This window comes from Rhagoletis pomonella, unplaced genomic scaffold (genome assembly GCF_013731165.1).
Source record: "Rhagoletis pomonella isolate Grant_MI unplaced genomic scaffold, Rhpom_1.0 Rhpom_scaffold_01290, whole genome shotgun sequence".
In the NCBI taxonomy this organism is placed as follows: domain Eukaryota; kingdom Metazoa; phylum Arthropoda; class Insecta; order Diptera; family Tephritidae; genus Rhagoletis; species Rhagoletis pomonella.
Window position 1 is genome coordinate 14,871 of NW_023459844.1, and position 23,328 is coordinate 38,198.

Genomic DNA, 23,328 nt, shown 5'->3' on the forward strand with positions numbered 1-23,328 from the left:
TTTTGGGATTAAAAAAAGCATTTGCCAAAACAAAAATAAGTATTAATTACCAATACAATCTCCACAGCGCCCACAATGTACATAGCAGCAGCCAGTGTCGTTCCTGTATAAAACAACATTCCCACCGCTCCTCCAAATTCTGGTCCTAGCGATCTAATAGGATAATAAATTCATAATGAAGCATTCGCATATTTATTTAACCCAAGCACAAATAACTTTGGCTAAACGCAAATTAAATTAATTTCAACACAAATCGAATTTGACCAAAGGCAAAAAAACAAAATTTTGTAGATCTTGGCGTTGTTCAGATTAAAAATGCTTCGTGGTATGATTATCCTTGAAACTTTTCAAAAAGTTCATTGAAGCTGCATGCGGAATTTACCAAATTGTCAAATGCCGAACCTTCGCTTCTTATTTCGAGAAAAATTGCTTTTGGTTTAAACTGACTTGCACTTGGGTTAAATAAATGAGGGAAAGCTATACAAAACTTTGGCAGTGGTGACAAACGATATGCTTTGTGTATAAAATTGCGAAATACTAATATAAAGTACGATGTTTTACCGCTGTAGCCGAGTGGTTAGAGCTGCGTACTACCACTCCATAGAACCTGAAAAGAAAAGGCTTTTTCTAACAGCGGACGCCACTTGGCAGACAATGGAAAACCACCAAGTGTACATATTTCTGCCTTGAAAAAGCTTCTTATAAAATAATTGGAGGAGAACCTCGGGCTTAGCAAGAGTGTAAGCGCCAAATATTTATTCATTTTGGCTGCATTTCTTTATTCATTCTAAACGTTTGGAATAAACTTTTTTGTTTACTTATTCTTTAGAACATTCCTGATGGTATGTTAACGTATATTTTAAACGCATTCTGTTTATTTCGGCTATGAAATTGGATTATCCGGAATGTATAAAGAAACGCAGCCTTATGTTACCATTTTCTTTCTAAATTAAACCTTCTGTGCTTAATGTGCTTGTGAAATCCGAGTGAGCCTCATAGGACAGCCAGATTGGCAAATGCCCGATTAGTAAAACCAAAAGAGTTAATTTTGGAATAAATGTACTGACTAGCCAATCAAAAATATTTTTTATATCTGTACAAAAAGAAGGTTCAGCTAGCAGCAAATTGAAAATAGAGAAATTAGAAAAACTATAAACATTCTTGCCTTTTTCTGTGAAATAACATTTTCAATGTATTACATTACCAGGGAGCATTAAGCCAAAATCTATTGCTTGCCACCAAAGACGTTTTTTTTTTTTTAATATTAGAAAAGCCCAAAAATAAGGTGTTCTTACACGATATGTATTTGCATGTGTGCATGCCACTTTTTACATATGGAAATGTCAACATATCGTGTAAAGGCAAATTAGATTTGTTTCTGTATAAAGCAGATGCACGTACATACGAAATATAAATGTTTCTATTTTCATCTGATACACAGGTAGAATCATCTGAGTTTGGTTTATTTCGTTTTCAAAGAACGTATTTTTAAATAGTTAAATAAAGACTGTGAATTTGACAGACATACGCAATTACATATGTATTGTAAAACTCACATTTAGAGATGCAAATATATATCGTGTAAGAACACCTTTATGTACGTTGGACATACATGTATATGGTATGCATGTATGTACATAGGTAGTATATTTAGGCGAAGTATGTTTTAAACATGTATACATACCTCGAAATCATAAAATAACTTCCTCCTGCGGGCACTACTCCATTTGTTGCGATTGCTGACATCGAGATTGCTGTTAACATGGTCTGTTGGAAGACAATGCACATACAAATATAAGGTTCAATCCCGTATTCTTCGGACTAAAACTAGTAAAACTGTCAAAAAATAAAAATTCGCTCAGAGCGAGAGAGTAACATTGAAAAGTACGGGATCGCTTTCTAGTAAAAAACGGTAACTTCTGTCAACTTCAACATAACCTCCAAATTTTTGGTTGTAACTTTTTGCTTATTTTGTATGTAAACACACTCAGCTCACACATGTAAATAACCATAAATACTTTCAAATTCATTAGAATCCACTTAAACAAGTAATTAAATACTTTTCAACATGAATTATCAGAATGCACTTTTCTTTTGTTTACAATTTGGTTGCCAAACACACTACAGCTGATCGTTTGACACATTTACCAGAATTTACCAGCAAAAAATTCTCGAACTAAAACTGGTAACTTCTGACAGAGAGAGAACCGTATTTACTTTCTTTTTTGTCCTCTCAATAGTCAGAGAATCTGACTGATTCTGACTATTTCTGACTAGTCCAGACTCGTATTAAGTAACATCTCTTGGGGTTTGATTTCCATGGCCAAAGTTTGGTGGATGGCTTAAAATGAATATTCCCGTATGTTTCAAAAAACCTTGTCTGAAGATGGCAATGAACCCACAAACGCCCTGAGTCAAGTTTTACATTCCTGGCGACTATCCAGTGTTGCCATTTTGGTACTTTTGGAGCTAGATTTAGACTTTTTCAATTTAGCTCCAAAAATTGGGTTTTAGCTCCTAGCACTCTTTTTAGTTCTTTTCAAATTTATCTAGCACTTTTTAGCTTCAGAAAGTTTTATTTGTATTTGGTATATATACGTCAAAAATTAAGCGTTGATAAAATGGAAAATTTCGAGATGCAGTATATACACCATAAGCTCTTGGATCTAGCTTAAAGAATTTAAAAATTAATTAGAAGAAAATCCTTTTTCTGATAGCGCGGATTTTGTTATACGTTATTAATTTTACGTTTAAGGAGAGCTGGAAGTAAAACTTTCCAGAAAAATGTTGCGAAAAATTACTCAATTCAAATGTCTGAAACTACAGACTCTAACAGTTTGTAAAGTGTTTTTAGTTCACTGTTTAAGTGCCATAGCAACGAATTCGAAATATAAGTATGCACCTAATTTTGGTTTTAACAGATTTTTTAGCACTAAAACTTATAAAATTTGTTGTTTTTATTAAAATTGCCGAAGGTGTGAAAACAATCTTACGTCAATAAATATTCAACCTTAACAAAAATATGTAGCTGTTCATTTTAGCTACTATTAGTAATATTTAGCTCTTTTTATCTCGTTTTTTCGACCGTTTTAGCTCCAAACGAAATTTTTCTCTGGCTGTTGCCACTATCCTCGCAGTCATAAAACAAAATTTACCGCCCTGCTAAATATCGTCAAATTACTAATAACGATACCAATTCGGCTATACTAAAAGTACACTCAGAAAGAAGTAACATGATTTTTTCAAACAGAGTCCATGTTTCCATAATAGCGTTTGAAAGTTTTAAATAGAAAAAGGAATTTTCAAATAAATTCGCTCGGATTTGAAATCAAAATAGTTGGAATCATTGTAAGAAATTTTATTCAAACTGTACATTTTAGGCGTGCAGACGAGCATGCTACTGTTTGAAAGATTTCAGGGTCCCGGGTAACAATGCTGTCAGACGCTATAATTTTGAAACCAGTTAAAAAAGTTAGCTCTTTTAGTAGTTCACAACGAAATTTCCGACATGAATATGTATGTATGTAAATATACAGTAAACTTTTCATTTCATATTGCGAATTCCAAAGTGCTTATAAAACCGAGAACCTGCAGGCTTAACCTCAATAGATTTTCTTCTCAATACAAGTAGAGCCAGCATTGAGAAATGAAAATTTAACTAGGGATTTCGGCGGAATATATACAAGTAAATATGTACTATCGAGTATGTACATGAAATGAGCAACAATGTTTAAAAAATACCAGCGGAATAAATAACTACTGTTAAATTCTTAAATGAGCACTTACCACACAACAGCAAGTTAATACTATGAGAAATCCGCATACCGCGCCAGCGGTACCAACTACCCATGTAAGACGAATAAATAGGATTACACCAAATATATTCTGAATGCATGGCAGGAAAACTCCAATCAGCGTACCTTTGAAGAATATAAATTATTGTCACAATATAAACTTACATATGTATGTATGTATGTACATAAACTTTTTTATGCGAGAGTGTTTTCTACACATAAGCGTGTAAAATAATATTTGTCGCATCTAAACAACCTAGATTATTTTTTTTCACGAAGATATACCTACATGCGAGCTATTTAGATTTTGCGATCGTCCACTACATACTTAACTTTTAGGTGTTACATAAATATTTTACATCTAAATTGTAAGTGCTTAAAAATAAGTAAACAAAAGGTCGAAAACTGCTGGGTATGAACATATTTCCAATTTTCATCAATTACATTTTTTTATTTCATACTATTAAATAAGTCAAGTTAGCTTTTTAGAGTTACCTTTTTTCCACAACAACAATTACATTAAAAATAAATAAAAGTAATAATTAAAGATATATAGGGAGTTCACAAGGTGTTATATACCGACGTACTGTTGTATGTCATAAACTTTAAACGGCTAAAACTATATTTAAGGAATTCGCAAGCTAACATACAAGTTTTATTATAAAATTTCACACCGTTAGAAAATACTTGGTGGTGGTTTCAATTCCTCTAAACTTTTATTTAGCCGTTAAAAACTTTACAACATACGACAATACGACACGTACGACACCTTGTGAACCACCCAATAGTAAAAACGAGCTCTTGGCTCCCTTAATCCACAATACTGCCGTCAGTCAGAGATTCGCAATAAATTCGCTAAAGTTCAAAGTATCCACTTTAAGCGTTTTAGGATTAAGATTTTGAGAGCCTTGAACAAACTAATTTTCAAGAAACCGTGTTTGCAGATAAACTGCTCCGAGCAATGAAATAAAAATTTAAGACACTGTTCCAAGGGCTATAAAATACATATTTAGATTCCAAATTTTTAGTAAAGCGTTTCCCGAAGAAAATATTCGTTAATTCTGTGTGATCGATATTAATTTTTTCAAGAACTTTGAGCCTTAAGGTCGTTAAATATTCCGGAATCTGGATAATTTACTGTTACTTTGTATATAATCTTAAAAACTAACGTTTTGCCTGAGTTTTCTCAATACGTAAATTAAAATGACCTATTTGCTTGAAAACGTCGCGAGTCAATACACTTCTTTGCTCAGTGTACATTAGAGTGGTCCAAAATAAGTAAAGCTCCAATTTTTATGCTCTCACCTCCTAGGATTGTTCTATATCGAAAAAAAAATATTTTGAAATAAAAAAATATTTAGAGGTCGCTGAAAGTGCTCAAAGTTGTTGATGTATTTTATAAGAGAAAAACAACTTTTCGTAGAAATGGTATAGAATAATTGAAAATCAATATATTTCGATTGGAAAACTCTGGTTCTCTTCAGAAGACTTCCAAAAAACATACCCAATTGTTTATTTAACTATTTTCTTTATTTACTTAAGATTTGCAGTTTCTATAATAATAATTGGGTATTATTATTGAGAATCTCCTGGAGATAAACATATTAATTGATTTGGCACTAAACAGAGCTTAATTACACGGCTACACCAATTTTCGAATGCTCTTACCTCAGTGATGAAATTGCTACTCTTAAATAGATCTTTCCATGCAGTTTTGAATCTGGTATGAGTAAGTTTTTAGGTGTTCCGATCGTTATTGAGAAAATAACTATTAAACAACTAAGTTGACGATTCGCAATAAATTCGCTCAAGTTCAAAGTATCCACTTTAAGCGTTTTAGGCAGTGGCGGATTTAGCGTAAAGGCAACATAGGCAGGTGCCTAAGGCGGCAAAATTTAGGGGCGGCATTGAGCTGAAGTTTTTTTTTTTCAAGTTAGCTGCACTGAAAGTAGAATTTGTGCTTGTACATTTTAAGGCATACATTTGAGATTCAATTACGTAATCAGAAAATAGGGCAACACTGTTAGGTATTTTTGATATTATTTAAATGATAATATTTAAAAATACTAATTTAGTATTTTAGAGATTATAAGTTATCAAGTGAAAAAGTTTGTTGATGATGGCTTTTTTTTAGTTGAAAACCTTTACTCAAGGCAAATACTACTTTTTAACCGACTTCCAAAAAGGAGGAGGTTATCAGTTCGTCGGAATCTTTTTTTTATGTATGTTTCCGCATAACTTTGAACCGCATCAACCGATTTCGATAATTCATCAGAAAGGTAGTACTAATCTGGTTTAGATCCGACCATTGGATCATGAAATATATATATACATACATATATATTTTTAAGTCGGTTTTTTTTTGCTAAAAATTACTGGTTCATCTTAAATTCTAATAAGAGTATAGTAAATAACAAACTTTGAATATTACTATCTACTTCTAATCGTTCCAAAACTGGTACCGTTACCTCAAAATATTTTTCTTATCGAAAAAAGGGCGGTAAATTCTGAAGTGTCTAGGGGTGACAAATATTCAAATCCGCCACTGGTTTTAGGATTAAGATTTTGAAAACCCTGAAGAAACTAATTTTCAAGAAACCGTGTTTGCAGATAAACTGCTGAATTGTCTAGGGGTGACAAATATTCAAATCCGCCACTGGTTTTAGGATTAAGATTTTGAAAACCCTGAAGAAACTAATTTTCAAGAAACCGTGTTTGCAGATAAACTGCTCCGAGCACTGGAATAAAAATTGAAGACACTGTTCCAAGGGTTATAAAATACATACTATTTAGATTCGTAGAAATGGTATAGAATTCTTGAAAGTCAATATATTTCGATTGGAAAACTCTGGTTATCTTCAGAAGCCTTGCAATAAACATACACAATTGTTTATTTAACTATTTTTTTATACTAAAGATTTTTTATTTATGCCCCCATTGCATTTTCTGGGGGTTTTGGCGGACCTATAAAATAAAGTTACTATAAAAAAAATGGTGTAATAAATAATTAGGTATTATTATTGGGAATCTTCTGGAGATAAACATATTGATTTTCAAGAATTCTATGCCATTCCCATATAAAATACGTGGAAAACTTTGATCGCTTTGAGCGACCTCTAAATTTGTTTTTTCAAAATAAAAATAGGGTATTATTTTTTCGGTATAGTACAATCCTAGGGGGTGAGAGCACAAAAATTCCGACTTTACTTCTTCACATGCTTTTATGGACCATCCTAGTGTACATACATACCTTTAACTTTATGCCGTAAGCATAGAAATCTTCGACACACATCGATTTTCTCATTCTCACATACATACATACGTTTGTATTATCGGTTTCTGTAATATGTAGGTATTTAGGTATATGTAGATTTTTTTATTTAAAATAAATATTATTTTCTAACTTATCATATGTAGTAATAGCATTTATTGGAGTGGGCGGAAAATTAACGTTATATGTATGAGGTACGGTAACTGTTCATTTATCGCATCAATTTATTGTCATGCAAAATAAATTATGTACTTCCAAAAAGATCCTAGATAGTCCTATAATAACCATTCATTGGTTACACAACGTCCTCGATGCGGAAAGTAGGTATAAATATGTAAGGAAATTTAACGTTGATTGTCCTATGTACGTAATCATATAAGCGGCTGCATCTTAATCTTAAGAGCATCATCTATTGTTACCATATTTTTACGATGTACAATCTTACCCATGCGAGCTGCAGGTGCAGCTGTCTTTGAATCCGGGTCAGTGGCTGATGGTATGGTATTTTCATAATTGGCAAGCGATGAAATAAACGTTGATACGTGTGGTCTGGTGTCCAACTCATCGTCGTACAAGTATAAATTTGCGTCGATGTTAGATTTCTCATTAGCAGGCTCCGACTGCGAATTCTCGCAGGGATCTGTAATAGAATAAAACAAGATGATTAAGTATGTATGAATGTAAAATATATCTATGTACATATTTACATAGTGTTTACGAGTTTAAATTCACTGACATTAGGGTGGTACTTTAGGGTATTAATGACTGAGATCTAGAGGGTCAATGAACTCTGGAACAACAAAACTTTTCTCCTCAGACTACATAGAGTATCGATACATATGTATATCTTACTTTAAGACGCGATTGTAAATGCCGAAGGTATCACGAAAAAGTGCGGCCAAAAAAACATGTTTTGCAAATTTGTCTTGCAAACATATTTTAGACTCAGTGGTGTACAGCGAACTTCTGGTACGGTCTAATGTACAACACCTACTATTATAAATTTCCATACGATAGACTAGAGATGGGCGATCTCATGACTTTTGAAGAACTACGTTATTTGTGACTGTGACTTTGCAGTCACAGAGACTTTTATCCGTGACTGTTACAAAAACAGTGACAACAAAGTGGCAAAACAGAAATCTTTTACCGAGTGAACTAAGGGCATTATTAATTTATTTGGCATCACTGACTATTTTCCTCGTTTGTTTTGGTCATTCACACTCGTTTTTAATGGTGCGAAGTTTTAATATTAAACAATATTAATCAGATTTTAGTCTTAAATAACCTGTCACTGGTCGCAGTTTCTCGATATGTAATTGCGACTTCTACTTTATCACAGTCACAGTTTGTAGCAGCGACTGTGACTGTTACTGCTATTGTGGAAGGCGAAATCCTATACAAAAATATCATTGCGACTGCTCCTTTGTCACAGTCTGTCACGTTAACTTTTTGGAAGTTGTCACAACAGTTACCCGTGACTTTTGGGTAACCGTGACAAAGTCACAGGTACGCAAATATCTGCCACCTCTACGATAGACGATAAATGCTTGGAATCGTATCGTATGAAATCAGTTTTCGTATTATCGTTTTCATACGCCCGACAGATGTAGTATTGTGAATGGCTGTAGTTTTTGTTCACTTTTTAACCGACTTCCAAAAAAGGAGGAGGTTATCAGTTCGTCGGAATTTTTTTTTTTTTCTTCTTTTTTTTTATGTATGTTACTGCATAAGTTTGAACCACGTCAACCGATTTGGATAATTCGGAAAGGTAGTGTCTCAGAGGTGGTCCCATACTAATCTGGTTAAGATCCGATCAGTTACTTGTTACTATGAACTAACACAAATCAGCTACGCTAACTATCGGATTTCATTTGACAAACATCAATTCGTAATAGGAGATAACAGAATATAAGTGTTTATCGTACATCGCACAACAAATTCATAATAGGGGGGGTTAATTCCCAAGGCCCTAGCCAACACTTTTTTTGGAACTGCGTTTTTCACAGAGTTGTGAGGATGTATTACAATAACCTTCAATAAGAATTTGGAAATGTTACTACCAAAAACATACATATCGTTTTGGAAGTCGGTTAAAAAAGTTGTTGGTTAGAGCCTTTGTGAATTAAGGTGACGATATGTAGGTGTATGAAACCAATTCAATGATAATAGAAAGAAGTTGGAGTAATTGGGAAGTGGGCGTGTCCGCTCCTATAGCGTGGAAAGTGGAAACCATAGTGTGAAGCCCACGGAAATAAATGAGTTCTAAATAAATGGATCAGTGCTACCCCTCATTTATAAAAAGCAAACAGAAATATAAGATACGAAGGCCTACCTCGATCGTCTGAGGTATCATGTGCACATCGGGACCCATCAACAGGAACTCACAAAACCATTCGCCCACATTGACCGTATTTATATATATATCGTCGTTTAAAGTGCAAAACCGCGTATTAACAAAATGCAAAATCGCGTATCAAGAAAATGCAAAACCGCGTATGTGAGGTTGCATACATTATTTTCTAGAGAGTAAAAACACCCATATTTCAAATGGTTCTCTTTTTTGATAAAGAAAACGCATTTTTGGCTAGTATATTTCAGGACAAATGGATAAGGATTGAGACAAGAACTTGTGTGAGCAAATCCAATTTTTGGCAGCCAATGTCAGTTACGCGGTTTTGTACTTTAAGCGACGATATGTATATTTGTAACTGCCGCCACAAAGAATTACATTTGATTGAGTGAACTAAACCGTGTGATGGGACGGTGGGAAGAGTTTCCATGTCGACAAGTGGATTATTACAACGTGTAACTAATTAGACTTAAACTATTTTCACAGTCCGATGTACATATTTTTCGCCATATATGAAATAATGACATCTTATTTGGAAAAATGTAGGTGTTTTTCGCGTTTATTAATTATACATTCTACCAGGTAGAGTATGTTTTTCCCAGCATTGACGTCTCGTTTCCAACAGGTACCGCATTTTGGGAAAAATTGGTAACTGTGTACTATCTTCTCTGTTCGGTACCAGTTGTTTTGCAATGTGGTTGCAGGCCTTTTGTCGGCAAATGTACTTCTTCAACTTCAGCCGAGCCACCTTTCTTTCCGACAAAATTTGTTGCTTTTGTTGTAGTATTTCCATTTGGAACTGGCAATATTCTTTAAATTTTGACGAATTCGCAGATAATGTTTTTGTCGTGAAATGTTTTGTATATTTCTGTAATTTATTTTTTCGAGAAAATATACCAGAAAGATTTTGGTAATATGTATTTTTTATTTTGACAGGAACATTGTTCTGGATGCTAGCTAAAATGAGCCGATACCAAGGATCTAGACCAATTTTGTTTTTGTATTTTGCTTTTGTATTTACTTTGAAGGAAAGTTTCAGTTGTGGTATTAGTGACAATTTTTTATTTCCTTGATTTCATTATAACAAAATAGTTTCACATTCCCTATTTCGTGTAGTTTATGTCCGTTCTATTTTAAATCGGTTCGCATACGTTCAAGTAACGCTTCATTTGGGATATTTTTTGAATTTTAATCGAAACGGTAGCTCAGTGTATCACATACCTTTTTTTGTCTTGCTCAAATTTGAAATATTTTCTGAGCCGAGTATAACCGAACATCCAAATATTGTTATGGAACATAGTCTGAAATTTATTCGCTTTTTCCACAAATAAATTCGACCGATACGAACTATCGTACAACTTGAGTTTTTTTCGCGGCATATTTAACTCCTGGTCCATTGTATATATAGCTATAAAATAAAAATTAAATATGTATTATGCACCGCACAAATATGAAGGCGAGCCATGCAATTCTCAGTCGGTTTATTTATTCGCACTTCAGGATTTATTCTTGACAGCGTATAAATTAATATCTGTCGCACCTAAACAATCTAGATTGTTCTTAACGAAGATATACCTACATGCGAGCTATTTAGATTTTACGATTACATCGTCCACTACTTAACTTTTAGGTATTAGATAAATATTTTACATCTAAATTGTAAGTGCTTTAGGAGCATGGTCGTGAAAAGTGACATTTGACAAGTCAAGAAAACTTATGATTGCTTTAAGTCCGAATAATTTAAAAATAAGTAAATAAAGAAGTAGGACAAAAACCGCTGGGTGAACACATATTAAAAATTTCCGTCAATTACATTTTTTATTTTACTTCATATTATTATTTCATATTTAATTATATATATATTATATCATATTTATCTTTTTAGAATTACTTTTTTTCCACAACAACTACAATTACATTAAAAATAAATAAAAGTAATAATTAAAGAAACTGTAAAAACGACCTCTTGGCTCGCTTAATCCACAATACTGCCGTCATTCAGAGTACAATTTTGATAGAATCAACTGCTCCCTTAATCCGGATTAATTATAGCCTTAAATTAATAATATTAATAATAGATTCGCTTACATATATCGTCGCCTGGGTAAAAGATTGTCGTATGTTGATTTCGGCAGGTTGTGGGAAATCGCGATTGAAGTTTTGAATGCAATTTCTCAGAAACGCGAAGATAGATATTCTCCAAAGTTTTTCATGGCAGCAATACACTTGGAGGTATTGCCTACCGAGGGGCGACCGCTGTTAAACATTTTTTTTTTATGTTGGGTTGAACTGTCTAATATCCCTAGAGTAGTGCCAGGCAAAATACACACGTACACATAGCACACACAGGCTCTCGAGGCTACTGGCTACCAGACACTGCCCTAGAGCGATTTGCAAAATGGGGCATGCATGAAATTCAATTTTGCGATAAAAATAATAATATATGTAATATTTTGGCGCTTACACTTTTACCAAGTGATTGGCCGAACGTCTCCTTCAATTTGTGGTGTGCGTGCGGCTTGATGTTGTTACACAAATGAAGGACCGCGACCTCCGAACGGGAAATGGATTTCATGGAAAGTGTTTTCATGGCAGAAATACACTCGGAGATTTGCCCTCGCCTGCCGATGGTAACCGCTGTTAGTTTATTTATTTTTTTCTTTTAATTTAGATGTTGCTCGGACCAGGAATCGGGTCCAGGTCTCACAGGGTGGTAGCACGCACTTCCAACAACTCTGCAATAGCAGCCACCAAAAAAAAATGGAATATTGTTTGAACACCCTACTGAGAGAACATCTGAAGCCTAACGCACTGCAAATGTTTTGCAAATTCAACAATCTTTTGGTTTTCAACTGAATTTTGTGCAGACAAATATAGCGAGAATTGCTAAAGGTAGCTTAAAGAAATTATTTCCAAGTTTTATCTGAGTGAAAGGGTGACCTCAATCTTTCCCATCATTTCATTTCATTTGGGACTGCATGTCTAGCAAATTAGGGAACCTAAAAAAATTACCTTGGGTAGTAAAAGAATGCGATGAAATAACAGGCGAACTCCACCGTGACGCATGCGAACGTTCCCGTAAAACAGAAGAACATTGATTTGAAATTAATAGCCAAAATATGTAGTAGATAATATCCATTTATTTATATTTTAATAGAAATAATAGTCCTGCTATTCAAAACGCTGTATATATTGTTATTGCACCAAAGTTCGTTAAAAATTACCCACCTGTGTTCTCCTTATCATTTTGCGTGCCGATATCCATTTCATCAGCTTTATTATGTACACTGGTAATAGACATTTTAATTGGGATCTAAGCAAGCGGTGTATTTAACGTTGATAACGGTAATGCTACGTTTTCAATACTCATCATAAGCGCCTGTTTGGAATACTATTTGTATTTTTTGCAAATTAAGTAACTGTTAAGCGAATCTTGATGTACGTAGGTCCTTATTTTATCACATATTTTTTTATCCACATACACTTAATACATTGACACAATCATACTTTGTTCGAACTCTTTTCAAGCTTTGGAACATTACAGCAAGTGACCTGATTGGGAATGTTTTCATTAAAAAACTTTTTTTTGTTGAACATATGTACATACATATGTATGCACAATATGTATGTATGTATTTATGTAGGAGTAAAAGCTTTTCATAATCAGCATTTATTAGTTAATTATAATTGCAAATTAAAATGCATGCATCCTTTGATTGCACATATGTAGATACATAAGTTCATACAAATGTATGTACGTGTGTAAGGATGTATGTGCAAATCTCTATATATGTATGTGAATGTGCCAGTTCAGACATAAACACATATATACATAGCTACATACATCCATACATCCATACATAAAATGTACATGCTGAGTTTACGTAAGTTGAGATACGGATATACAACAGCATGTATACTAATATCCCTGCTCAAAATATTAAGGTGGAATTTTAAATGAATTACATATTGACATACATATGCACATACATACATACATAGTAAATTATCGAAATGGGTTTCAAATGCATTTGTAAAAACCTCATTCACTTTATTTATTTGCTTAAAATTTCAGAACTGATTGCCTTTTTCGCAATGCATCCTTCAAGTTGCCTACAAATGTACTTTGATTGAGCAAATATGGTATAAGTATGTCATCGATGTTAATATTGCTTTTAATTACTCGCATACTTTTTATACACTTTTTCACAGCTACAAAATCAACTTAGTTGATTCACATTAATTATCCGTTTTAGCCTTAAATTAAACCACAGGATATTTTTTTTAGAAAATGTATTTAATTCGAAATTTTTATATCACGAACTCTTATGTAATTAGTTCAGAGTGATTTCCAACGAAACTACAAGCAGTGAGTCCTTTACTTTATATCAGCCAACACAAATACAATTAAACTGAATTTCTTTTATTTTTAAGATGCTAAATTTTTCATAATGAAATTTCAGTTAATAACATTTACGTAGGGCTAATCTTTCGAGCAGTTTCCCCGTCAAAGGGAAAATCTGTACACAGAGAATTCCTTTACAAGTACTAATCCTAGGAATGTGTATGCTGCGGAGCTTAAAGGTGCCAGGACCTGCGTATTGGGGAGAAGCAAATTGTGATACATAAGCAAAAGATATCAACTGAATCCACCACAGCATCCCTGGGCGACGTTCGGCAAGTAAAAGCTTTTTATCACAGTTTACCAACAGAGCAGCTTTGTAACTAAAAGCTGCAAAATATTTGGGTTTAAATCTGTATGCAGGTATGACTAAATGAAAAATTTACATACATATACATGTACACATACATCTTTAAAAATACACTAAGAGTACAGCCACAGATGGCAATGCAAGTTGTTTCCAAAAGCCGGTCAAAATCAAAACTTTCGAAAAATAATTGCAGGACCAGTCATATCATTCACATGAAGGGACTTTCAAAAGTAGATATTTTCGTTTATAAAAATATATGTATGTAACTTATTAGTATATATTAAAAAAACAGAATACATATACAATATGTACATACATATGATGTGATAATCATACGTTCAGCTAAAGAGTTAATTTAATTGAAAGATTTTATGGATTTGGTTATCAGGTGCTGTTTTGAAACATATTTCTCAAAAATTCCATCTTACATATGAAATACAAACAAAGATTAAATTAAAAAAAAATAAATTAATTAAATTAAAATAAATAAAAACTGCAGCAGTTTCTTTCTTGGTAAATTTTTTTGCTTCTAGAAGCAACGATCCATCCTTTGCAAGGCCCAGTACTAAGCGTTTGTGCTCCTGAGTTAGGCGAACGTACCATAAGCTGATTTAAATCGCTTCTTTTGTATGTAAAAAGTTTTGACATGCAATTAGATTTTAACAATTAAGAATTTTTGTAAAAAAAAAAGATAAAAAGATTTGAATTTTAAAGACCGCTGCTGTTTAATATGTCAGCCGAAACAAATTGAAGATAGTAAAATTAAAAAAAAAAACTTAACAAATTTTTTATAAATTTTTTCAAAAAAATCTATCAACTAACGAAGAAAATCGATGGTTACATTAACAAGTTGTGAATGGTGAAATGATAATGCGTAATGATTTTTTTTTTGTATGAAATATGAGCAGGAAAGAATGTTACTCATACGCCATGTACTACGAGTATGTTTTTAATCAAGACCGATAGAATACAAGATGATGTGAAATTCGGGGGAGTAATGTTAATATGACGTCATCGAAGATTTGCCGGTGTAGAGAGCTGAGAGAGATCTATCAGTATGTATATGTTTTGCATATGTATATGTATATCGTCGATGTTTTTGCAAAACCGCTCATCGACCAATTGCAAAACCTCCTAAATGGCCGTTATGGCAAAAATGAGATTTGGTAACCCCGAACTCCAAACATCGAGATTTATGCATAGAAATCATAAAATCGTAATTAAACCAACAGATTTGTAAACTAATTGCTAGAGAAAATACCCTCTACCAAGGCAATGTTTGAGTGTCGTACGATAGGCGGTTTTGCAATTGATCGATGGGCGACGATATATATATTACACAGGCAATACACGAAATCTCCTATGACGTCATATTTCTGTCAAAATTTTCAAGAGAGATTTAGCGGTTACACAATCAGCGCCTCCTTCTCTGTTCGTTTCACCATGGTTTTAAATATGATGTTTCCACGATTCGTAATTCGCTCTCTAAGTAATACGTGAATTAGTAATTCGTTTGGCAGATCTACTTCTTGTTCTTCGCTATTTATTATTATTTTTGTGAACTGCAAATATCGAAGATGGAGCAAAAATTTAAGTTATCATCAAAGATTTTAATTTATATAGAGAATATTTTATTAATTAATTTTCCAGCAACTAGAAAAAGTGCCAGCAAATGGAACAAGGCCGGTGAAAACTTCGATATATTTCCGATTAATTCGATCTGAATTACCTGCAATGCATGCACAAATGAGGTAATTGGCTCTCAAAATTTTGTATGGCGAATTATGTAATTCGAAGGGTAATTGGATGGCGAGTGACGAATGGGAGAGCGAATTATGAATGAGAGAGCGAATTACGAATCGTGGAAATGTCATATTATACCCGAGCGCTCTTGTGCATAAAGAAATTATAACTTTGTTCACATAACGGTAGTTTGTAACGGCCAAAAAGAATCGAGATAGATATAGACAAATGTATATATAAATGCTCAGAATGAATAGAGAAGTATATTCTATCCGTCCGTCCGTCCGTGTACACAATAACTCGAGCAAAAATTTAAGTATTATAAAGGTTGCCCTTAATCCAAGGTAGATTGGTATTGAAAATTGGCGAAATCGGACTGTGGCTACGCCCACTTCCCATATACGGGATTTTCGCTCTACATTCGAAATTACTCTACATAGTATGTGAGGTAGAATTTTGGTAAAAAATAATATTCTTATGAAATTTTTGGAAAATGGACGTGACCCCGCCCACTTAAGGTGAAATGCTGTATTCCAGTAGCCGCTTCACCAATCCTTACAAAACTCGGTACGAGCCTTGCCTAGGCTCTAGTGAAGAAATCTATTGAAAATATTTGAAATAAGGAAATAACCACGCCCGCCTACCATAGAACATTGCATGTAGCAGAAAATTAGATTTTTATACATTTTTTAATAATGACAATTTTTTTAATTTTTCGTAATAACCTTGTTACGGAAAAGCAATTCGTCGAAAATTATTCAAATTGGACTAAAACTAAACCTGCTTCCCGTTTATCGGTAAATTTCAGAAATACGAAAACTCCGATATTTCATTAACTGAGTACTCTAATTTACTGCAAGGTAATAGTTACAAACGAATCAAAAAGGAGTGAATAGACAACGGAGAGAGAAACCTGAATTCCATGTCAGGTTCGTAAGCCTTACCCATCAACAAATAAGAAGAGCGAATTTTGGAAAAAGGACTCAAACATAATATCCGGAATTACAATAAGAAAAGGGAGATCGAGCAGACAATTGTAGATAAGGAAATATTCAAAATACTGATAGAAAAAACAGGAAACACAGAAATCGCCGAGTAGATAACTAATACACTCAGAACGACGTTGCATCAAAATTACTTCAAATTTAACAACATGTACATGCAAACAAATGGGCTAAGCATGGGCAACTCCACATCGGCGATCCTTATGGAGGTATTCATGCAGAATTTGGAAGAAAGGTACCTGGACGCTCTACGCCAGATACGTTGATGACATAATATGTCTCATAACAAAGAAAAATGAAGAACAGATATTGGAATACCTCAACAAACAGCACAGCAACATAAAATTCACAATGGAACAAGAAATGGAAGGAAGGCTAAATTACTTAGATCCCACAGCCACAGATACGACAATTCATAATACTTCGAACAATCCTCAGCAGCATTAAAAATGCCGCTTTTAGACAGATGATCAGTAGAATTGAGCGAATACCACTAACAAACGAAGGATAAAAAAATAACTTATGCAATATATGCCATAGCGGCTAATTACGGATACAAGAGAGATCTGGTAGAGGAAATCCAAAGGGAGCACAAAAACAAAAAGCTAAACAAAGAACAAAATAATAACAAAAATTGGGCGGTTTAACCTATACTGGAAAGTCAACGTAAAAACGGAAACCATTGCTGTTCCGGTAATACAACTTTCACACATCATTCAGAACAAATTACAACATGGGACGGATACTACGTAACGCCACAAATCAAGAAGACCCATTGGATAACTAACTTGCAAATGCCAGCATAGTTATATAGGTCAAACAGGACGTAAAATAAAAACAAGATTCCGCGAGCATATAAGAGACCAAAACAAAAAGACACAGACACCGAACGCAATACCAGAGTCAAATTTTGCTAACCACATGTTTAACAACAAATCTTCACCAACGCATATAAGAACGGCAGCGAAACTACTGCATGTACAACATAAAGGCCAACGACTAAACGTACTAGAAAATGCGGAAATATACGAACTTAAAACCTCGACGGCAAAATAATAAACGAACAAACAAATATCGCATCGGATATTATATTCGAACCCTTAAAATTGATTTACGAAAAAAGAAAAATGACAACAAAACAACAGTCATGTACATTCCGAACACACCAAAGGGAACCAACCACCAGGGCAAAAATCACCGACTTTTACCTAACTACAGGCAAAAACCATACAGCGATAACATAACGGATGTTAATATCGAGACACCGAAGATGAACCTATTACTTACTCCTAATAAAAGGACACCATGATATATCTAATAATTAATCATCGACGAAACTCACATTACCTAAGATAAATGAACATAAATTGACGAAACTCGAACCAGACAGAACGAAAAATAACACTGAAGATGGCACAACGCCGAAGCCGGTATGTCTGCAAGCCGAGCTTGACAAGGGATGACGGAAATTCGTTCCAATAAATCAGTTACAACAATCTCTAAACAATAACTAAGACTGCTATAGAATTTTAGGATTTGTACGTGGCACCGCCCACTTTATTACTACAAATGTGAATATTGTCGGAAACATTTCGAATCGGGAAAACGCCCGTGCTTATCATGCAAAGGTAGTTTAGAGAAATTTGAAACAACGGTATTTGATACCTGCGCCGGGTATATAAAGTTCGATTTCGCCCGAATTTTTAAAGTTTGATTTCTTTTTCATTCACAATTCATACTTAAAATTAAAATATTTTGAAAAAATTCACTGAACTAGAAAAACGGTATACAGACCGGTAATCTACGACCCAAAATTAAGTAAAAGTTCCCAGCGCACTTTGGTTATAGTTACCAAATCTTAGGTTGGTATTATGCAGAAAGTTTTTTTGCAGATTGCGCGACTCTCACATCAAACTAATGTTGTTAGCGTTGCCATAACAAAAATTATAGGTAATTATAAAAATTATAGGTACTGGTTGTTATACACAAACTTCAGTTTACCGTTGATTTTTTTATTTTAATACATCTAAAGCAAGTAATTTAAAAACATTTTTTTAAGGCAAGATTTTATTAATGGTTATTAGGGGTGCGGGGACCTCCTAACGGTTAAATTTTTTGTGGAGTTATTTCTTTCCAATTTAGTAATTTACGTTCTCAATATGAAACAACCCGTACCATAAATACGGATTTTCCAAATATCTCGACTCCTGCGCCACGTATCGGGTAAAATGAAGTATGGAGATATTCCCTTTTATGTAGGTAATATATATTCCAAATATGATCTATTTCGGTTCATATATACGTATTTTTTTAATTTCTCGAACCCGCGCCACCTAGCGGATTAATTCATCTATCACATTGCTTTGCCATCGAGTTCTGAGCTAAGTTTAAAGCTTCAAGTCTCTAGCTCATCGGGAAACATAATAAAAGCTTGTAAAAACGATCAGTTTGAATAATTCTTGCAGTTCTTGTTTCCCCAATAAATAAATAAATAATAAATAATAAAAATAAAGTATACCGTTTTTCTCATCTCATTGATTTCTATCGATCCCTATATAGATATTTTAACCGACTTTAAAAAAGGAAGAGGTTATCATTCGTCGGAATATTTTTTTTCTGGATTTTTTATTATGTTACCAGCTGTGTAAAATGGCGATGAGCAATATCACCAGCTCCGTCATTGGGAAGGAACTCTCCGAGCCGTTTGATACCAAACGAGATTTCAGATAAGATTTATTGTGAAATATTGAGTAATATTATACTTTATTATATCAGGCGGCTTACCGTTTAAGTCATTTAGAAGTTTCCCAGTTGCATTTTCATCAGCCGGGTAGGGATCTGTATCGTCCTCCGCTTTAGATACTATAAATCTCTCTGGCATTTTCTGGTTCGGATCAAATCTAAAATTTTACAAGTTCACAAAGTTAAGTATAATTCAATTAAGCAGACAATAAAATTATATATCCTGTCTACATATATATTTGTATGTACCAGTAAGTATAACAGACCCATGCATTCTTATATAAAAATAAATATATTTAATTTATTCAGTAATCACAATCATATTTAATAATAGCACATCATCTTATTTAAAGCCCCCAAAGAGAGCAACACAACAACAACCACATGAAAGAAAAAGTTCAGAAATACCAGACAAAAAACTTAAGCAAAAAAATCTCATCTAAAATAAATTAGTTAGTCTGTTCCAATGGCAGTCCGGTTTACAGGATTTAGTCAGAACTTACAGGAAGTCGTTCCTATTGACATAAAACCTGTAAGTGGGAACACTTTTGACAGAGTAACTGATCAACTGTTCCTAGTCAGAAGTTACAGGATTTAGTCCGGAGTTTTTTTTCCTGTAAGTTCATGAAAAGTGTCAAACGATCAGCTGATTTACATGTGCAAACAAAAACAGAAGCGGTGAAAGCAAAGAACCTTATATTTTCTTTATGGTTGTTTGTGTTTCCGACTGAAGATGGCACAACGCCGAAACCGGTTTGTCTCCAAACCAAATTTGACAAGGGATGACGGAAAATCGTTCCACAATACATCAACCTTATATTTGTTACAAAATGGAAGTAAACAACGAAATATTTGAATATGTATAGATTTTTATAATTATTTAGTGATATTTCAGCCAAATCAGTGTTGTACCAATGACAGTTAAACAAACCGACTGACGTTTTTACAGGAAATAGTGCTTTTTGCGTTCCCGTGCACTTCTGCATCTGTTCTCCTTTTACTCTCATTTGAGAGAGTAAAATTGTAGTTTGACAGTTCCACAGGTTTTAGTCCGAAGTTCAAAGGAACAGACTAAGTATGAACGTATTGACGATTGAAGCCATCGTCAGAAACTAAGTGAATAAAGGGCCCGCCAGATAGAAAATCTTTTCTGCGTCACAGGAATGATTTTTACATACATTTTTTTATGCGTGCGCCAAAAGTTGAGAGTTGGGCGAATTTTATCAGTTGCGGCAATGCATGCGTTGCCAATGTGGCGTCTTCTATATAAAATTACAGAGTTAAAGCGCGGTTGCCCACGAACGTGTACGTAGCGTAGCGTAGAAGTACGTAGAAAGATATCAAGTATGCTGTTGATAGAAAGAGAGAGAAGCAACGTCTACGTCACGGTCATGCGGTGGTGAGTTTTTGTTACCACGCAGTTACCCACGGACGTAAAAACTGAGAACGTGTCAGCTGACACGATCTACCTTATGGGATCTATTATTATTTTCTAATTATCTAAATAACAATTCATTCGAATAATGCCCAACTTTACTTATAGTACCCTAAACTATAAAATTGGAGCTTCATTGAAAATGTCAATTAGTTAGAGATGAAATTTTTAATTTCACAATTCAAATGTTTGTGCATAATCTTAAGGCCCGTCCACATACAACTTTGGCGTTGCGTTGGCGCTGGCGTCGCTTTGACAGCGGCGCGCGTAACGCCCGTGCTTGCTACAATGAACGCTTAGCACAGAATACTTTGGTCACTAAATTAACATACTAGCGGCTGATAAATCAAAATTTTTACATCAATAATTGCATTAAAAACTATATTTCTTGCCCGCATTTGATTAAAAATTAAAATTAAATCACATAATTTTGATTATTTAGAACAGCTGACGAACGACGCGCGCGAAAAGTTGAGAGTTGGCCATCTTTCTGCGTTGTGTTGGCGTTGGCGTTGCCCAACTTTGGTTATATGGAGACTTTCATATAAATACATGTATTCATAGTCAGCTGTCGAAGCGACGCCAACGCCAACGCAACGCCAAAGTTGTATGTAAACGGGCCTTTAAGGCCCCGCCGGATAGAAATTATTTTCTGTGTCCTACACGAATGAATTATTCGTGAATAAACTATGCGTAATTTTATTCGTTATTTGAAATAATTTTTAAAAAACTCGATTGAGCCAATTTCAATTGGCACTGATTGTCAGTTAGTTGAATTCTGGTTACCGTTTTATCAATAATATTACTTATTTTATTTTCATTAATTATTTGAATAACGAACAAAATAATTGTAATTTATTTAATTTTCTGACAAACGTGTAATTTTAAGTTGTGTCACCTTTGTAGATCGTGTTAAAAAAAAAATGTGGTTGCTCACGCTTGCCACCTTGTTATTTGTCGTTCCTGTTTTCCAAATCGATGGCTGAGTGGAAAAGACGAGGATCCGGCAGCCAGTTCGAAAACTCCCTATCTCAGAAAATTTTTCAACGACGCCCTATTTCAGAATTTTGTTTAAGAACGCCCTATCTCAGCATATTTTCAATTCGAGTTCTGAGATAGGGTGTTCTTGAACCAAATTCTGAAATAGGAACGCCCTATCAATCAAATTCGAAGTAGGGCGTTCTTGAAAAGTTTTCTGACATAAGGCGTTTCCGAAATAGGTCGATCTTCCACTCAGCCCTTGAAATGTCCTTACGCTCGCAATTTTTTTTTATTAAATACCGAAAATTATCATTATTTTGATTTTGTATGCAGAAGTTTGTTTGGAAGATTTCTATTTTTTCGATCAAGCGTAAGTTATTTTGCGATCTTGCGTTATTATGACCGCTGTAAATCTTTTGTGTTCTAAAAAATGATATCTTAACAACGGTTATTATATAATAAAAAAATTAAAATTTCGCTGATTCTTGATGGGAAAAAACCAACAATATGTATATTTACATATGTATGGATTTAAACTAGCTTTTAAATGCAATTTATATTATAAAAATTAATTTCTAACGGTTAAAATAAGATTTCAACGCCATAACCACAAAATAAGTGAATAAGCTTCGAAATAAAAAATATCCAAAAAGTTAACACATCCATACATACATATATCGTACTGACTTAGCTATAAAATAAAAATTAAATATGTAGATATAATTGCCCAAATATGAAGCCGAGCCGGTTTAATTATTCGCACTTCAGGATTTATGCTTGTCGGTAAATGCTCGGTTTAAAAGTTCAGTTTAAAAAGATCGTTGCACCAAAAAAGTATTTTTAAGCTTTAATAAGACACTCTTTTTGCAATTTCATACATACATACATACCATCCAACGAAACATCACATGGCCTCGTAACCTGCACGATACACTTTTGTTTAGTACATATGCATGCATCTATGTACATATATGACATATATATGTGTATACTTTTGTATGTATGTACTTAAGTTCTACAGATTTGTGCTCACTTTAGTACTTTAGTGCTTGTAATTCAATTTTTTTTGTTTTGCCTTACTCATACACTCTTACAACCGCATGCCCATACTTACAAAGCAAGCCTACGGACAATCTTCCACGGGAAATTTTCAAATACATACTTATACACATACCTTACTTAATTCATTCGGCTGCAATAAAAGTTTTTTTATTTTATCGAAGTTAAATATTAATAAAAGCAACTTTTCAATTCTACGATTAACATAAAACTGATAATGCTGAGAAGCGCATG

General features: G+C 33.8%; 1 protein-coding gene across 3 annotated transcripts in view; it reads right to left on the reverse strand.

The window, feature by feature from the left end:
• The window catches only part of LOC118752182 (solute carrier family 12 member 4-like), a 34,906-nt gene extending 11,578 nt beyond the window's left edge, over positions 1-23,328 (reverse strand). For 2 of the 3 annotated variants that reach the window (XM_036487037.1, XM_036487039.1), the window contains exons 1-6: positions 23,210-23,328; positions 19,662-19,777; positions 7,511-7,705; positions 3,787-3,920; positions 1,685-1,767; positions 51-153 (exon numbers count right to left, since the gene is read on the reverse strand). In XM_036487037.1, the coding sequence (XP_036342930.1) occupies positions 51-153; positions 1,685-1,767; positions 3,787-3,920; positions 7,511-7,705; positions 19,662-19,758 (612 nt within the window). In that variant the 5' untranslated portion in view covers positions 19,759-19,777; positions 23,210-23,328. Of the gene's footprint in view, positions 1-50; positions 154-1,684; positions 1,768-3,786; positions 3,921-7,510; positions 7,706-12,646; positions 12,959-19,661; positions 19,778-23,209 lie in introns of those variants that run through there. The other variant, XM_036487038.1, reaches the window with a different exon arrangement.